Source organism: Eucyclogobius newberryi, unplaced genomic scaffold (assembly GCF_026437365.1).
Source record: "Eucyclogobius newberryi isolate DKJ021-1_F unplaced genomic scaffold, fEucNew1.0.hap1 SCAF_15, whole genome shotgun sequence".
NCBI lineage: Eukaryota > Metazoa > Chordata > Actinopteri > Gobiiformes > Gobiidae > Eucyclogobius > Eucyclogobius newberryi.
The window spans coordinates 698115-715864 of NW_027315779.1; the positions used below are offsets into that span (position 1 = coordinate 698115).

Here is a 17750-nt window from a genome sequence, read left to right on the forward strand (position 1 = left end):
AAAGATCTGACCTGTGACTTGACCTGGTGACGCCCCCGTGGATCTGACCTAAAGATCTGACCTCTGACTTGACCTGGTGACGCCCCCGTGGAGATGACATCCAGAAAAGCGGTTGTGTTCAAACGACATTCTCACGATCAAATACAGACACAGCGAACGTGAAGAACATCTACTTTCCTCTGTCAAAACCTGAAAAACCCTCGTCTCATGTGTGTGTGTCAGATCACAGCCAGAGGAGCGTCACACAGAAGAACTTCAACCAGGATTCACACCAGAAATGAGTCTCTTGGAGTAGAAACGCCTTCAGATCTTCAAACTTAGTCGTTTGGCTCACAGAAAGGAACAAAATGGAACAATTATTCAGAAATGATGCACTAATTCAGGGGCGTCCAAACTTTTTTCACCGAGGGCCACATTTTGAAACTTATACGGAGCAGAGGGCCACAAAAACCAGAGAAAGTTGAATTTGTCGAATGGCAAAGTGAATAATTCAAGATTTTGCATTTGACGTAGTTTCCTCCACACCTTTAATATGACTTGGAACATTATTAGGTTAGTATAACATCAACATGCTTGAATTGTTTTAATTTTACTACTTTTTGTTGGTTGGACCAACTTAGCAGGAAGCCAGAGGGCCAACACAAATTGGTCAAAGGGCCGCATTCGGCCCCCAGGCCGTAGTTTGGACATGCCAGCTCTATTTTGATGTAACTCCCTTTTTTCTATTTTTACTCCTTTACTTACCATACGTTCTACCTAGTCCAACTCTTTGTGTGGTGTGGGGGGGCTCAACATGTTGTTGTTGTTGTTGTTGTTGTTGTTGTTGTTGTTGTTGCTGCTGCTCTGTTTTTGATGTTCTATGTTCTGATAAAAAAAAAAATTGCCAAAAAAGAAAATAGAAAACAAAGTAACTTAAAATCCATTACAATACAAGCAGCACATATTACACTCAACAGGAAAAAATGTCACTTAAAAAATGTTTTAATTGTAAAAAATGTGTTCAAATGAGACAATAATCGTGTCTATTGCTACAAGCTTAAGAGTTCAGTCAATTCAATACTTCCCATTCTCTAATAACTTTATATATTCCGCCTATTACAGCTTTTATCTTCATTTTTATGAGGCCTTTTCAGCAGACATCGGGATGAAAAAGTTGACGCCGCTCCCAAAGTTCCTCACTCGCTCGGATGATTTATCGCTCACGTATAATCACCACCGCAGCCGCAACCCTCCCCTGTCTGAAGAGATGCTCCAGCAAAACAAAGGAGCCACGACCTCGGCCCAAACGCAGACGTGGCTCGGCCGGAGAACATGGCGCCGTTCACTCGTCGTCTTCTTCTGCTGCTGCTGCTGCTGCTGCCGCCGCTCTCTCCTGTGACCGACGCCTCTCCGCCCTTCATCCCTCCGACGTGTTACTCCAAAGTCCTGAGCATGGCACGAGAAGCCACGAGCTGGGCCGCCTACCTCCAGAGCCACTACGAGACGGTGAGTCGAGACGCAACCAGAAGACGTTTCATGAGGTGTTTTCTCATGATGTGAAATGAACCGGGAGGAAATGAATGGGTGAAAATATTCCGAACGAACGAGCAGATGATTTAGCCTGAAGCTACACTGAAATATAGAGCAATAAAAGTGTAATATCTTTAAAAAGAACGATTGAATCTCATTTAGAACACACTTTATAGCAATGGGGTGATGGACTTTGTCAAAAGAATAAGAATAATGTGCGGTGTTCAAAAACAAAATACAAATGGCGTTCAGTGTTGATTTCACGACTTTTAATCAGCGCGATTGAACTAAAACTTCCTCCAAATTCCAAACTCTGACCCAAACGGACCCTCAGAAAATACTGTAAATCCCCTTGAAAAACTTCTTCTTAATAATAATAATAATCACAATCATATAATCATAATCATCATCTTCACCATCATCTTCATATTATTATTATGTTCTTTTTGTTCTATGTTCTAAAAAAATGATAGTAGTATTATAGTAGTAAATGAAAGTAGTATTATAGTAGTAAATGATAGTAGTATTATAGTAGTAAATGAAAGTAGTATTATAGTAGTAAATGATAGTAGTATTATAGTAGTAAATGATAGTAGTATTATAGTAGTAAATGAAAGTAGTATTATAGTAGTAAATGAAAGTAGTATTATAGTAGTAAATGATAGTAGTATTATAGTAGTAAATGATAGTAGTATTATAGTAGTAAATGAAAGTAGTATTATAGTAGTAAATGATAGTAGTATTATAGTAGTAAATGAAAGTAGTATTATAGTAGTAAATGATAGTAGTATTATAGTAGTAAATGATAGTAGTATTATAGTAGTAAATGATAGTAGTATTATAGTAGTAAATGATAGTAGTATTATAGTAGTAAATGATAGTAGTATTATAGTAGTAAATGATAGTAGTATTATAGTAGTAAATGATAGTAGTATTATAGTAGTAAATGATAGTAGTATTATAGTAGTAAATGATAGTAGTATTATAGTAGTAAATGATAGTAGTAGTAAATGAAAGTAGTATTATAGTAGTAAATGATAGTAGTATTATAGTAGTAAATGATAGTAGTATTATAGTAGTAAATGATAGTAGTATTATAGTAGTAAATGAAAGTAGTATTATAGTAGTAAATGATAGTAGTATTATAGTAGTAAATGATAGTAGTATTATAGTAGTAAATGAAAGTAGTTTTATAGTAGTAAATGATAGTAGTATTATAGTAGTAAATGATAGTAGTATTATAGTAGTAAATGATAGTAGTATTATAGTAGTAAATGAAAGTAGTATTATAGTAGTAAATGATAGTAGTATTATAGTAGTAAATGATAGTAGTATTATAGTAGTAAATGATAGTAGTATTATAGTAGTAAATGAAAGTAGTATTATAGTAGTAAATGATAGTAGTATTATAGTAGTAAATGATAGTAGTATTATAGTAGTAAATGATAGTAGTATTATAGTAGTAAATGATAGTAGTATTATAGTAGTAAATGATAGTAGTATTATAGTAGTAAATGAAAGTAGTATTATAGTAGTAAATGAAAGTAGTATTATAGTATTAAATGATAGTAGTATTATAGTAGTAAATGATAGTAGTATTATAGTAGTAAATGATAGTAGTATTATAGTAGTAAATGATAGTAGTATTATAGTAGTAAATGATAGTAGTATTATAGTAGTAAATGATAGTAGTATTATAGTAGTAAATGATAGTAGTATTATAGTAGTAAATGATAGTAGTATTATAGTAGTAAATGATAGTAGTATTATAGTAGTAAATGATAGTAGTATTATAGTAGTAAATGAAAGTAGTATTATAGTAGTAAATGATAGTAGTATTATAGTAGTAAATGAAAGTAGTATTATAGTAGTAAATGAAAGTAGTATTATAGTAGTAAATGATAGTAGTATTATAGTAGTAAATGATAGTAGTATTATAGTAGTAAATGATAGTAGTATTATAGTAGTAAATGAAAGTAGTATTATAGTAGTAAATGAAAGTAGTGTTATAGTAGTAAATGATAGTAGTATTATAGTAGTAAATGAAAGTAGTATTATAGTAGTAAATGAAAGTAGTATTATAGTAGTAAATGATAGTAGTATTATAGTAGTAAATGATAGTAGTATTATAGTAGTAAATGATAGTAGTATTATAGTAGTAAATGATAGTAGTATTATAGTAGTAAATGATAGTAGTATTATAGTAGTAAATGATAGTAGTATTATAGTAGTAAATGATAGTAGTATTATAGTAGTAAATGATAGTAGTATTATAGTAGTAAATGAAAGTAGTATTATAGTAGTAAATGAAAGTAGTATTATAGTAGTAAATGATAGTAGTATTATAGTAGTAAATGATAGTAGTATTATAGTAGTAAATGATAGTAGTATTATAGTAGTAAATGATAGTAGTATTATAGTAGTAAATGATAGTAGTATTATAGTAGTAAATGATAGTAGTATTATAGTAGTAAATGAAAGTAGTATTATAGTAGTAAATGAAAGTAGTATTATAGTAGTAAATGAAAGTAGTATTATAGTAGTAAATGATAGTAGTATTATAGTAGTAAATGAAAGTAGTATTATAGTAGTAAATGAAAGTAGTATTATAGTAGTAAATGATAGTAGTATTATAGTAGTAAATGATAGTAGTATTATAGTAGTAAATGATAGTAGTATTATAGTAGTAAATGATAGTAGTATTATAGTAGTAAATGATAGTAGTATTATAGTAGTAAATGATAGTAGTATTATAGTAGTAAATGATAGTAGTATTATAGTAGTAAATGAAAGTAGTATTATAGTAGTAAATGATAGTAGTATTATAGTAGTAAATGATAGTAGTATTATAGTAGTAAATGATAGTAGTATTATAGTAGTAAATGATAGTAGTATTATAGTAGTAAATGAAAGTAGTATTATAGTAGTAAATGAAAGTAGTATTATAGTAGTAAATGAAAGTAGTATTATAGTAGTAAATGACAGTCGTATTATAGTAGTAAATGAAAGCAGTATTATAGTAGTAAATGATAGTAGTATTATAGTAGTAAATGATAGTAGTATTATAGTAGTAAATGATAGTAGTATTATAGTAGTAAATGAAAGTAGTATTATAGTAGTAAATGATAGTAGTATTATAGTAGTAAATGATAGTAGTATTATAGTAGTAAATGAAAGTAGTATTATAGTAGTAAATGATAGTCGTATTATAGTAGTAAATGATAGTAGTATTATAGTAGTAAATGATAGTAGTATTATAGTAGTAAATGATAGTAGTATTATAGTAGTAAATGATAGTAGTATTATAGTAGTAAATGAAAGTAGTATTATAGTAGTAAATGAAAGTAGTATTATAGTAGTAAATGATAGTAGTATTATAGTAGTAAATGATAGTAGTATTATAGTAGTAAATGATAGTCGTATTATAGTAGTAAATGAAAGTAGTATTATAGTAGTAAATGATAGTAGTATTATAGTAGTAAATGATAGTAGTATTATAGTAGTAAATGAAAGTAGTATTATAGTAGTAAATGAAAGTAGTATTATAGTAGTAAATGATAGTAGTATTATAGTAGTAAATGAAAGTAGTATTATAGTAGTAAATGAAAGTAGTATTATAGTAGTAAATGATAGTAGTATTATAGTAGTAAATGAAAGTAGTATTATAGTAGTAAATGATAGTAGTATTATAGTAGTAAATGAAAGTAGTATTATAGTATTGATTGATTTGACATGACTGAATCACATGTTATTTACAGAGATTTGCTGTATAACATGTTGTTATTCCTCTGCAGGGTCAGTGCATGGCACATATGCCGGAGCTGCACCTCGATGTCCATGTAAGTCAAACATTACTGCGTTCCGCCATGAAAAGTATGTTGTACGCAGTAGTTTATGATGAGATTAAACTGTGCAGTGGAAAAAGTGCTATTGTGCTTTTTAAGTAGTAGTTTCACTTCAGTCTGGACGCTACAATCAGAGCTCTTCATCGCTTCCTCCCTCAAACCAGAGGATCCAGCTTTTAATTTGGTCCTAAAAAAGGAAAGTGAGTGATTGATGGCCGCCCACTCACCACCGCGCGCCGCTGCTGCGGTGTGACGGCCTCTAACTGCACGCACAGCAACTACTACAACTGCACGCACAACAACTACTACAACTGCACGCACAGCAACTACTACAACTGCACGCACAACAACTACTACAACTGCACGCACAGCAACTACTACAACTGCACGCACAACAACTACTACAACTGCACGCACAGCAACTACTACAACTGCACGCACAACAACTACTACAACTGCACGCACAACAACTACTACAACTGCACGCACAACAACTACTACAACTGCACGCACAACAACTACTACAACTGCACGCACAACAACTACTACAACTGCACGCACAGCAACTACTACAACTGCACGCACAACAACTACTACAACTGCACGCACAGCAACTACTACAACTGCACGCACAACAACTACTACAACTGCACGCACAACTACTACTACAACTGCACGCACAACAACTACTCCAACTGCACGCACAACAACTACTACAACTGCACGCACAACAACTACTACAACTGCACGCACAAGAACTACTACAACTGCACGCACAACAACTACTCCAACTGCACGCACAACAACTACTACAACTGCACGCACAACAACGACTACAACTGCACGCACAACAACGACTACAACTGCACGCACAAGAACTACTACAACTGCACGCACAACTACTACTACAACTGCACGCACAACAACGACTACAACTGCACGCACAACAACGACTACAACTGCACGCACAAGAACTACTACAACTGCACGCACAACAACTACTCCAACTGCACGCACAACAACTACTACAACTGCACGCACAACAACTACTACAACTGCACGCACAACAACTACTACAACTGCACGCACAACAACTACTACAACTGCACGCACAACAACTACTACAACTGCACACACAACAACTACTACAACTGCACGCACAACAACTACTACAACTGCACGCACAACAACTACTACAACTGCACGCACAAACGCACAACTACTACAACTGCACACACAACAACTACTACAACTGCACGCACAGCAACTACTACAACTGCACGCACAACAACTACTACAACTGCACGCACAACAACTACTACAACTGCACGCACAACAACTACTACAACTGCACGCACAGCAACTACTACAACTGCACGCACAACAACTACTACAACTGCACGCACAACAACTACTACAACTGCACGCACAACTACTACAACTGCAAGCACAACAACTACTACAACTGCACGCACAACAACTACTACAACTGCACGCACAACAACTACTACAACTGCACGCACAACAACTACTACAACTGCACGCACAACAACTACTACAACTGCACGCACAACAACTACTACAACTGCACGCACAACAACTACTACAACTGCACGCACAACAACTACTACAACTGCACGCACAACAACTACTACAACTGCACGCACAACAACTACTACAACTGCACGCACAGCAACTACTACAACTGCACGCACAAACGCACAACTACTACAACTGCACGCACAACAACTACTACAACTGCACGCACAACAACTACTACAACTGCACGCACAGCAACTACTACAACTGCACGCACAACAACTACTACAACTGCACGCACAACAACTACTACAACTGCACGCACAACTACTACAACTGCAAGCACAACAACTACTACAACTGCACGCACAACAACTACTACAACTGCACGCACAACAACTACTACAACTGCACGCACAACAACTACTACAACTGCACGCACAACAACTACTACAACTGCACGCACAACAACTACTACAACTGCACGCACAACAACTACTACAACTGCACGCACAACAACTACTACAACTGCACGCACAACAACTACTACAACTGCACGCACAACAACTACTACAACTGCACGCACAACAACTACTACAACTGCACGCACAGCAACTACTACAACTGCACGCACAAACGCACAACTACTACAACTGCACGCACAATAACTACTACAACTGCACGCACAACTACTACTACAACTGCACGCACAACAAATACTACAACTGCACACACAACAACTACTACAACTGCACGCACAACAACTACTACAACTGCACGCACAACAACTACTACAACTGCACGCACAACAACTACTACAACTGCACGCACAACAAATACTACAACTGCACACACAACAACTACTACAACTGCACGCACAACTACTACTACAACTGCACGCACAACAACTACTACAACTGCACGCACAGCAACTACTACAACTGCACGCACAACTACTACAACTGCACGCACAACAACTACTACAACTGCACGCACAGCAACTACTACAACTGCACGCACAACTACTACAACTGCACGCACAACAACGACTACAACTGCACGCACAACTACTACTTCAACTGCACGCACAACTACTACAACTGCACGCACAGCAACTACTATAACTGCACGCACAAACGCACAACTACTACAACTGCACGCACAACAACTACTACAACTGCACGCACAACTACTACAACTGCACGCACAACAACTACTACAACTGCACGCACAAACGCACAACTACTACAACTGCACGCACAACAACTACTACAACTGCACGCACAACAACTACTCCAACTGCACGCACAACAACTACTACAACTGCACACACAACAACTACTACAACTGCACGCACAACAACTACTACAACTCCACACACAACAACTACTACAACTGCACGCACAACAACTACTACAACTGCACACACAACAACTACTACAACTGCACGCACAACAACTACTACAACTGCACACACAACAACTACTCCAACTGCACGCACAACTAGTACTACAACTGCACGCACAACAACTACTACAACTGCACGCACAATAACTACTACAACTGCACGCACAACTACTACTACAACTGCACGCACAACAAATACTACAACTGCACACACAACAACTACTACAACTGCACGCACAACAACTACTACAACTGCACGCACAACAACTACTACAACTGCACGCACAACAACTACTACAACTGCACGCACAACAACTACTACAACTGCACGCACAGCAACTACTACAACTGCACGCACAACTACTACTTCAACTGCACGCACAACTACTACAACTGCACGCACAACAACGACTACAACTGCACGCACAACAACGACTACAACTGCACGCACAAGAACTACTACAACTGCACGCACAACAACTACTCCAACTGCACGCACAACAACTACTACAACTGCACGCACAACAACTACTACAACTGCACGCACAACAACTACTACAACTGCACGCACAACAACTACTACAACTGCACGCACAACAACTACTACAACTGCACGCACAACAACTACTACAACTGCACGCACAACAACTACTACAACTGCACGCACAACAACTACTACAACTGCACGCACAACAACTACTACAACTGCACGCACAACAACTACTACAACTGCACGCACAGCAACTACTACAACTGCACGCACAAACGCACAACTACTACAACTGCACGCACAACAACTACTACAACTGCACGCACAACAACTACTACAACTGCACGCACAGCAACTACTACAACTGCACGCACAACAACTACTACAACTGCACGCACAACAACTACTACAACTGCACGCACAACTACTACAACTGCAAGCACAACAACTACTACAACTGCACGCACAACAACTACTACAACTGCACGCACAACAACTACTACAACTGCACGCACAACAACTACTACAACTGCACGCACAACAACTACTACAACTGCACGCACAACAACTACTACAACTGCACGCACAACAACTACTACAACTGCACGCACAACAACTACTACAACTGCACGCACAACAACTACTACAACTGCACGCACAACAACTACTACAACTGCACGCACAACAACTACTACAACTGCACGCACAGCAACTACTACAACTGCACGCACAAACGCACAACTACTACAACTGCACGCACAATAACTACTACAACTGCACGCACAACTACTACTACAACTGCACGCACAACAAATACTACAACTGCACACACAACAACTACTACAACTGCACGCACAACAACTACTACAACTGCACGCACAACAACTACTACAACTGCACGCACAACAACTACTACAACTGCACGCACAACAAATACTACAACTGCACACACAACAACTACTACAACTGCACGCACAACTACTACTACAACTGCACGCACAACAACTACTACAACTGCACGCACAGCAACTACTACAACTGCACGCACAACTACTACAACTGCACGCACAACAACTACTACAACTGCACGCACAGCAACTACTACAACTGCACGCACAACTACTACAACTGCACGCACAACAACGACTACAACTGCACGCACAACTACTACTTCAACTGCACGCACAACTACTACAACTGCACGCACAGCAACTACTATAACTGCACGCACAAACGCACAACTACTACAACTGCACGCACAACAACTACTACAACTGCACGCACAACTACTACAACTGCACGCACAACAACTACTACAACTGCACGCACAAACGCACAACTACTACAACTGCACGCACAACAACTACTACAACTGCACGCACAACAACTACTCCAACTGCACGCACAACAACTACTACAACTGCACACACAACAACTACTACAACTGCACGCACAACAACTACTACAACTCCACACACAACAACTACTACAACTGCACGCACAACAACTACTACAACTGCACACACAACAACTACTACAACTGCACGCACAACAACTACTACAACTGCACACACAACAACTACTCCAACTGCACGCACAACTAGTACTACAACTGCACGCACAACAACTACTACAACTGCACGCACAATAACTACTACAACTGCACGCACAACTACTACTACAACTGCACGCACAACAAATACTACAACTGCACACACAACAACTACTACAACTGCACGCACAACAACTACTACAACTGCACGCACAACAACTACTACAACTGCACGCACAACAACTACTACAACTGCACGCACAACAACTACTACAACTGCACGCACAGCAACTACTACAACTGCACGCACAACTACTACTTCAACTGCACGCACAACTACTACAACTGCACGCACAACAACGACTACAACTGCACGCACAACAACGACTACAACTGCACGCACAAGAACTACTACAACTGCACGCACAACAACTACTCCAACTGCACGCACAACAACTACTACAACTGCACGCACAACAACTACTACAACTGCACGCACAACAACTACTACAACTGCACGCACAACAACTACTACAACTGCACGCACAACAACTACTACAACTGCACGCACAACAACTTCTACAACTGCACGCACAACAACTACTACAACTGCACGCACAACAACTACTACAACTGCACGCACAACAACTACTACAACTGCACGCACAGCAACTACTACAACTGCACGCACAACAACTACTCCAACTGCACGCACAACAACTACTCCAACTGCACGCACAACAACTACTACAACTGCACGCACAACAACTACTCCAACTGCACGCACAACAACTACTACAACTGCACGCACAACAACGACTACAACTGCACGCACAACTACTACTACAACTGCACACACAACAACTACTACAACTGCACGCACAACAACTACTACAACTGCACGCACAACAACTACTACAACTGCACACACAACAACTACTACAACTGCACGCACAACAACTACTACAACTGCACGCACAACAACTACTACAACTGCACGCACAACAACTACCGCACAACAACTACTACAACTGCACGCACAACAACTACTACAACTGCACGCACAACAACTACTACAACTGCACGCACAGCAACTACTACAACTGCACGCACAACAACTACTACAACTGCACGCACAACAACTACTACAACTGCACGCACAACAACTACTACAACTGCACGCACAACAACTACTACAACTGCACGCACAACAACTACTACAACTGCACACACAACAACTACTACAACTGCACGCACAACAACTACTACAACTGCACGCACAACAACTACTACAACTGCACGCACAACAACTACTACAACTGCACGCACAACAACTACTACAACTGCACGCACAACAACTACTACAACTGCACGCACAACAACTACTACAACTGCACACACAACAACTACTACAACTGCACACACAACAACTACTACAACTGCACGCACAACAACTACTACAACTGCACGCACAACAACTACTACAACTGCACGCACAACAACTACTACAACTGCACGCAACAGATGGAAAAACACAAACATCTTGGTCGTGTGTTTCCGTTACTTGTTTCCTTTTGAAGTACCATGAACAGTGGTTCATCTCTGAAACCCATGAGGCTGCTTCTCGCTTCGCCCTGCGCTCCAGTCTAGGTGCGTACCTATGTTCCCCGGTACCTGTATTACCCGGTACCGGGGTTAATAGGTACAGGGGAACATAGGCACCGGGGAACATCGGCACCGGGGAACATAGGCACTGGGGAACATAAGCACTGGGGAACATAGGCACCGGGGAACATAGGCACTGGGGAACATAAGCACTGGGGAACATAGGCACCGGGGAACATAGGCACCGGGGAACATCGGCACCGGGGAACATAAGCACTGGGGAACATAGGCACCGGGGAACATAGGCACCGGGGAACATAGGTCTGACCCCCCAGTCTTGTGTGACCCCTGTAATCGCAGTAGTTGTGTGTTTGTTAGAACGCGTGTGTGATGTACAAGATGAGGACGTACATGTCTCTGCTGGAGGGGCTGAGGGACCGACGCTGCTCCTACACTCGGGACGTCCAGCGGCTCGGACACACCCTGAGGCAGCTCTTCATCATCATGTCCCAAAAGTGTCACGGGGTGAGACAAGACAAGAGGGGGGAGTTCAAATGTGTGCGTGCATTCTGGGTAAAATGTCTAACTTCAGCTTTATATTCAATACCGTTTTTTTCCATCCATCCATCCATCTTCTGCCGCTTTATCCGGGGCCGGGTCGCGGGGGCAGCAGTCTGAGCAGGGACTCCCAGACTTCCTTCTCCCCAGACACTTCCTCTAACTCCTCCGGGGGGATCCCGAGGCGTTCCCAGGCCAGCCGAGAGACAGTCTCTCCAGCGTGTCCTGGGTCTTCCCCGGGGCCTCTTCCCGGTGGGACATGCCTGAAACACCTCCCGAGGGAGGCGCCCAGGAGGCATCCGAAACAGATGCCCGAGCCACCTCAGCTGGCTCCTCTCGACGTGGAGGAGCAGCGGCTCTACTCCGAGCTCCCCCCGTGTGGCCGAGCTCCTCACCTTATCTCTAAGGGAGCGCCCAGCCACACGGCGGAGGAAACTCATTTCGACCGCTTGTATCCGCGATCTTGTTCTTTCGGTCACTACCCAAAGCTCATGACCATAGGTGAGGGTAGGAACGTAGACCGACCGGTAAATAGAGAGCTTTGCCTTTCGGCTCAGCTCCCTCTTTACCACAACGGTCCGATGCAGCGACTGCAGCCGCTGCACCGATCCACCTGTCGATCTCACGCTCCATCCTTCCCTCACTCGTGAACAAGACCCCGAGATACTTGAACTCCTCCACTTGGGGCAAGGACACCCCACCCACCTGGAGAGGGCAAGCCACCTTTTTCCGGTCGAGAACCATGGCCTCGGATTTGGAGGTGCTGATTCTCATCCCAGCCGCTTCACACTCGGCTGCAAACCGTCCCAGGGCATGTTGCAGGTCCGGGTTTGATGGAGCCATCAGGACAACATCGTCTGCAAACAGCAGAGATGAGATCCTGTGGTCCCCAAACCGGACACCCTCCGACCCCTGACTGCGCCTAGAAATTCTGTCCATAAAAATTATGAACAGAACCGGTGACAAAGGGCAGCCCTGGCGGAGTCCAACATGCACTGGGAACAGGTCTGACTTACTGCCGGCAATGCGAACACAGCTCCTGCTCCGGTCATACAGGGACCGGACAGCCCTGAGCAAAGGGCCCCGGACCCCGTACTCCCGGAGCACCCCCCAAAGGACACCCCGAGGGACACGGTCGAAAGCCTTCTCCAGATCCACAAAACACATATGGACTGGTTGGGCAAACTCCCATGAACCCTCGAGCACCCGATGGAGGGTATAGAGCTGGTCCAGTGTTCCACGACCGGGACGAAAACCACTCTGCTCCTCCTGAATCCGAGGTTCGACTATCGGTCGGATTCTCCTCTCCAGTACCTTGGAATAGACCTTACCCGGGAGGCTGAGGAGTGTGATCCCTCTGTAGTTGGAACACACCCTCCGGTCCCCCTTCTTGAACAGAGGGACCACCACCCCGGTCTGCCAGTCCAGAGGCACGGTCCCCGAACGCCACGCGATGTTGCAGAGACGTGTCAACCAAGACAGTCCTACAACATCCAGATACTTTAGGTACTCAGGGCGGATCTCATCCACCCCCGGAGCCCTGCCACCGAGGAGTTTGCGAACAACCCCAGTGACTTCAGCTTGGGTGATGGATGAGCCAGCCACCGAGTCCCCGGTCTCCACTTCCTCTTCGGAAGACGTGACTGAGGGATTAAGGAGATCCTCAAAGTATTCCTTCCACCGTCCGACGACATCCCCAGTTGAGGTCAGCAGGCCTCCACCCGCACCGTAAACGGTGTTGGTGAGACACTGCTTCCCCCTCCTGAGGCGCCGGACGGTTTGCCAGAATTTCTTTGGTGCCGACCGATAGTCCTCCTCCATGGCCTCCCCGAACTCCTCCCAGGCCCGGGTTTTTGCCTCTGCGACAGCACGAGCCGCGGCTCGCTTGGCCTGCCGATACCCGTCGATGACCTCCGGAGACCTACAAGCCAGAGTGGCCTGATAGGCCTCCTTCTTCAGTCTGACGGCATCCCTTACTTCCGGTGTCCACCACCGGGTTCGGGGTTTGCCGCCACGACAGGCACCGGAGACCTTGCGACCACAGCTCTGAGCAGCCGCATCAACAATGGAGGCGGAGAACATGGTCCACTCGGACTCAATGTCCCCAGCCTCCCCCGGGACATGGGAGAAGCTCTCCCGGAGGTGCGAGTTGAATACCCTACTGACAGAGGGCTCCACTAGACGTTCCCAACAGACCCTCACAATGCGCTTGGGTCTGCCAAGTCTGTCCGGCTTCCTCCTCCGCCAGCGGATCCAACTCGCCACCAGGTGGTGATCGGTTGACAACTCTGCCCCTCTCTTCACCCGAGTGTCCAAGACACGCGGCCGGAGGTCTGATGACACGACAACAAAGTCGATCATTGACCTCCGGCCTAGGGTGTCCTGGTGCCATGTGCACTGATGGACACCCTTGTGCTTGAACATGGTGTTCGTTATGGACAATCCGTGGCTAGCACAGAAGTCCAATAACTGAACACCGCTCGGGTTCAGATCGGGGAAGCCGTTCTTCCCGATCACCCCTCTCCAGGTGTCACTGTCATTGCCCACGTGGGCGTTGAAGTCCCCCAGTAGAACAACGGAGTCCCCGGTCGGTGCACTGTCCAGTACCCCTCCCAAGGACTCCAAGAAGGCCGGGTACTCTGCACTGCTGTTCGGCCCGTAGGCCGCCACAACAGTGAGAGACCTGTCCCCCACCCGAAGGCGGAGGGACGCGACCCTCTCGTTCACCGGGGTAAACTCCAACACGTGGCGGCTGAGCTGAGGGGCTATCAGCAAGCCCACACCAGCCCGCCGCCTCTCCCCGCGGGCAACACCAGAGAAGTGGAGCGTCCAGCCCCTCTCGAGGAGATGGGTTCCAGAGCCCAAACTGTGCGTGGAGGTGAGGCCGACTATATCTAGTCGGTATCGCTCAACCTCCCGCACAAGCTCAGGCTCTTTCCCCCCCAGCGAGGTGACATTCCATGTCCCCAGAGTTAGTCTCTGTGTCTGGAGATCTGGTCGCCGAGGCCCCTGCCGTCGACTGCCGCCCAGATCTCTCTGCACCGGCCCCTTATGGATCCTCCTGCGGGTGGTGTGCCCACGGGAGGGCGGCCCCACGTCGCTCTTTCGGGCTGTGCCCGGCCGGGCCCCGTGGGGTAAGACCCGGCCACCAGGCGCTCGCCATGGAGCACCCATCCCAGGCCTGGCTCCAGGATGGGGCCCCGGTGACGCCGATCCGGGCGACGTAAACGGCCTTGTTCGTGTCGTCGTCATAAGAGGCTTCTGAACCGATCTTTGTCTGACCCGTCACCTAGGACCTGTTTGCCTTGGGAGACCCTACCAGGGGCATGAAGCCCCCGACAACATAGCTCCCGGGATCATTCGGGCACTCAAACCCCTCCACCACGTTAAGGTGTCGGTTCAAGGAGAGGACCGTTTTTTTTTTTCATTTAAAAAAAAAAATAAAATAAAATATATATATATATATATATATATATATAAATATATATATATATTTTTTTTTTTTTAAATATTTATATATATTTTTTTTTTTCCAATTTTATAAAATGATAAAATTACAAAATAATGACTTAAATACAAACAGAATTAACGCACATTTAAATCAAAATAACAGTCCTATTTGGTCCAAAGTCAATACCAATTTCAATACCACAAAAGTGTTAAAAATACATTACTTTTAGACAATAGAATGTCATTTTTGACTCGATAAATGTACATTTTTCTTCAGAATCCACGTGATCAAAGCCTAGTTCTATTATAGATGTTTTCCACAAGAAGATATCAACTAAACATCAAATTAAAAAAAATTATGGCACATTTAGGTCAAAATAAAAGTCCTGCTTGGTTCAAACACCGTGGCACTTGTCCTAAACTTAACCTCATAAACTGTTCCTGAACCGAATCCTCACCCAAACCTCCAACTTTAATCAAACAAAGCAAAAATTGTGAGCGGTGAATTTGGGACGAGACACAATTCCCACAAGTCGACGACACGAGATTCGGTCGTCGAGAACGAGACGAGGCGAGATTGTCTCGTTCCGACCAATATTTAAATCCACTTAACTCCAGACTTCACTGGTTTTGAGACAGTTCTACGAAATATACGCTCAAAAAGTACGATTATTACGCTTATTTCAAGAATTCCTGATGAGAAAAATTCACTTTTAATGATAATTTCACTTATTTCAAGGACATTTTTGCCAGTTTTCAGAAGGTGTAACTCAGCAGCGCTATTTCCTAATACAGTGTGGGCAATAATCGAATCACATCCATCAGAAATGTGCTTAAATGTGCCTCAATTCACGAAAGAACAACAACTTCACTGCCATTTCCTCTTTTTATGATTCGTTTTCTCGTGTGACTTTACATTTTCCTCCCGTTGATGAAATGGCTTTGCTTCTGCAGGACTTGGCGTTCACCGTTTACGACTGCGCGGCGCTGGAGAGACCGGCGCGGGGCCACTATTGAGAGACCGACTGTCGAGCCCGTGTCCTGCCCAGCGCTTCTTAATCATTCGTCCCGGGCCAATTAAAACTCGCTGCCCTTGAGTTTCTGCAAATTAAAAATGCTAAGCAAAGCAAAAAAAAAAAAAATGCCGTCTCGTTATTTCATCCCGGGGGAACATCTGATCTCTGTGGAGTTCGTCGACTTGTCCAAACTTGTCCTAGCGCCGCCATTTTGTGTCCATGTCGCCTATAGCATCTGCAAATGAGTCAATGATGTAAATGAGGCCAGAGGTCAGAGTGTCCTTGGTGACAAATGACCCTTTTATCACTCTCATCGTGCAATTGTTACGTAAAATTGAGTCATTAATCCAAAAATAGACGCTTAAAGTGAATAATCTGTGACCGTGGTTCTCAAACTGTGGCATTGGTCGCCCCCTGGTGGTGGCACCGGGGACGGGACCATACGTCATCATATAGTTTATCGCAATAAAAAGGGTAAGACACTAATCGTTTGTGGTGCATTTTGAATAATTGTGATCATTTATTATCTATTTCTCTGTGACGTTTTCCACAAGATCTGTGTTGTTTTCATCGCTGACAAAGTGCAATACTTTAACAGAACTTCATAGTATTGCACTTTGTTATCAATGAAAACAACAAAGATCACTAATATTACGAATCAGGTCCACGTTTGTCCAACTTTCGTTACACATTACACAAATCTTATTCGTAATATTCAAAGAACGATTGTTGATGTTCGTGACGTTTTTTAAAAGTCAGCAGTTTTATTAAAGTGTGAT

General features: G+C 43.1%; 1 protein-coding gene across 1 annotated transcript; it reads left to right on the forward strand.

Moving 5' to 3' along the window:
* The first annotated feature begins 1311 nt into the window (after positions 1-1311).
* On the forward strand, positions 1312-17119 carry LOC140360266 (cytokine-like protein 1). Its single transcript, XM_072445475.1, has 4 exons — positions 1312-1485; positions 5304-5348; positions 12326-12472; positions 16910-17119. Exons 1-4 carry the CDS (start codon positions 1312-1314, stop codon positions 16970-16972), a joined length of 429 nt encoding a protein of 142 aa, XP_072301576.1. The 3' UTR covers positions 16973-17119.
* Positions 17120-17750: the final 631 nt, after the last annotated feature.

Excerpts from the sequence above, each read along its gene's own strand:
- LOC140360266 (XM_072445475.1), top strand. The coding sequence starts at position 1,312 with ATGGCGCCGTTCACTCGTCGTCTTCTTCTGCTGCTGCTGCTGCTGCTG. Across the intron at positions 1,486-5,303 it reads TCCAGAGCCACTACGAGACG|GGTCAGTGCATGGCACATAT; the intron begins GTGAGTCGAGAC and ends ATTCCTCTGCAG. Across the intron at positions 12,473-16,909 it reads TGTCCCAAAAGTGTCACGGG|GACTTGGCGTTCACCGTTTA; the intron begins GTGAGACAAGAC and ends TTGCTTCTGCAG.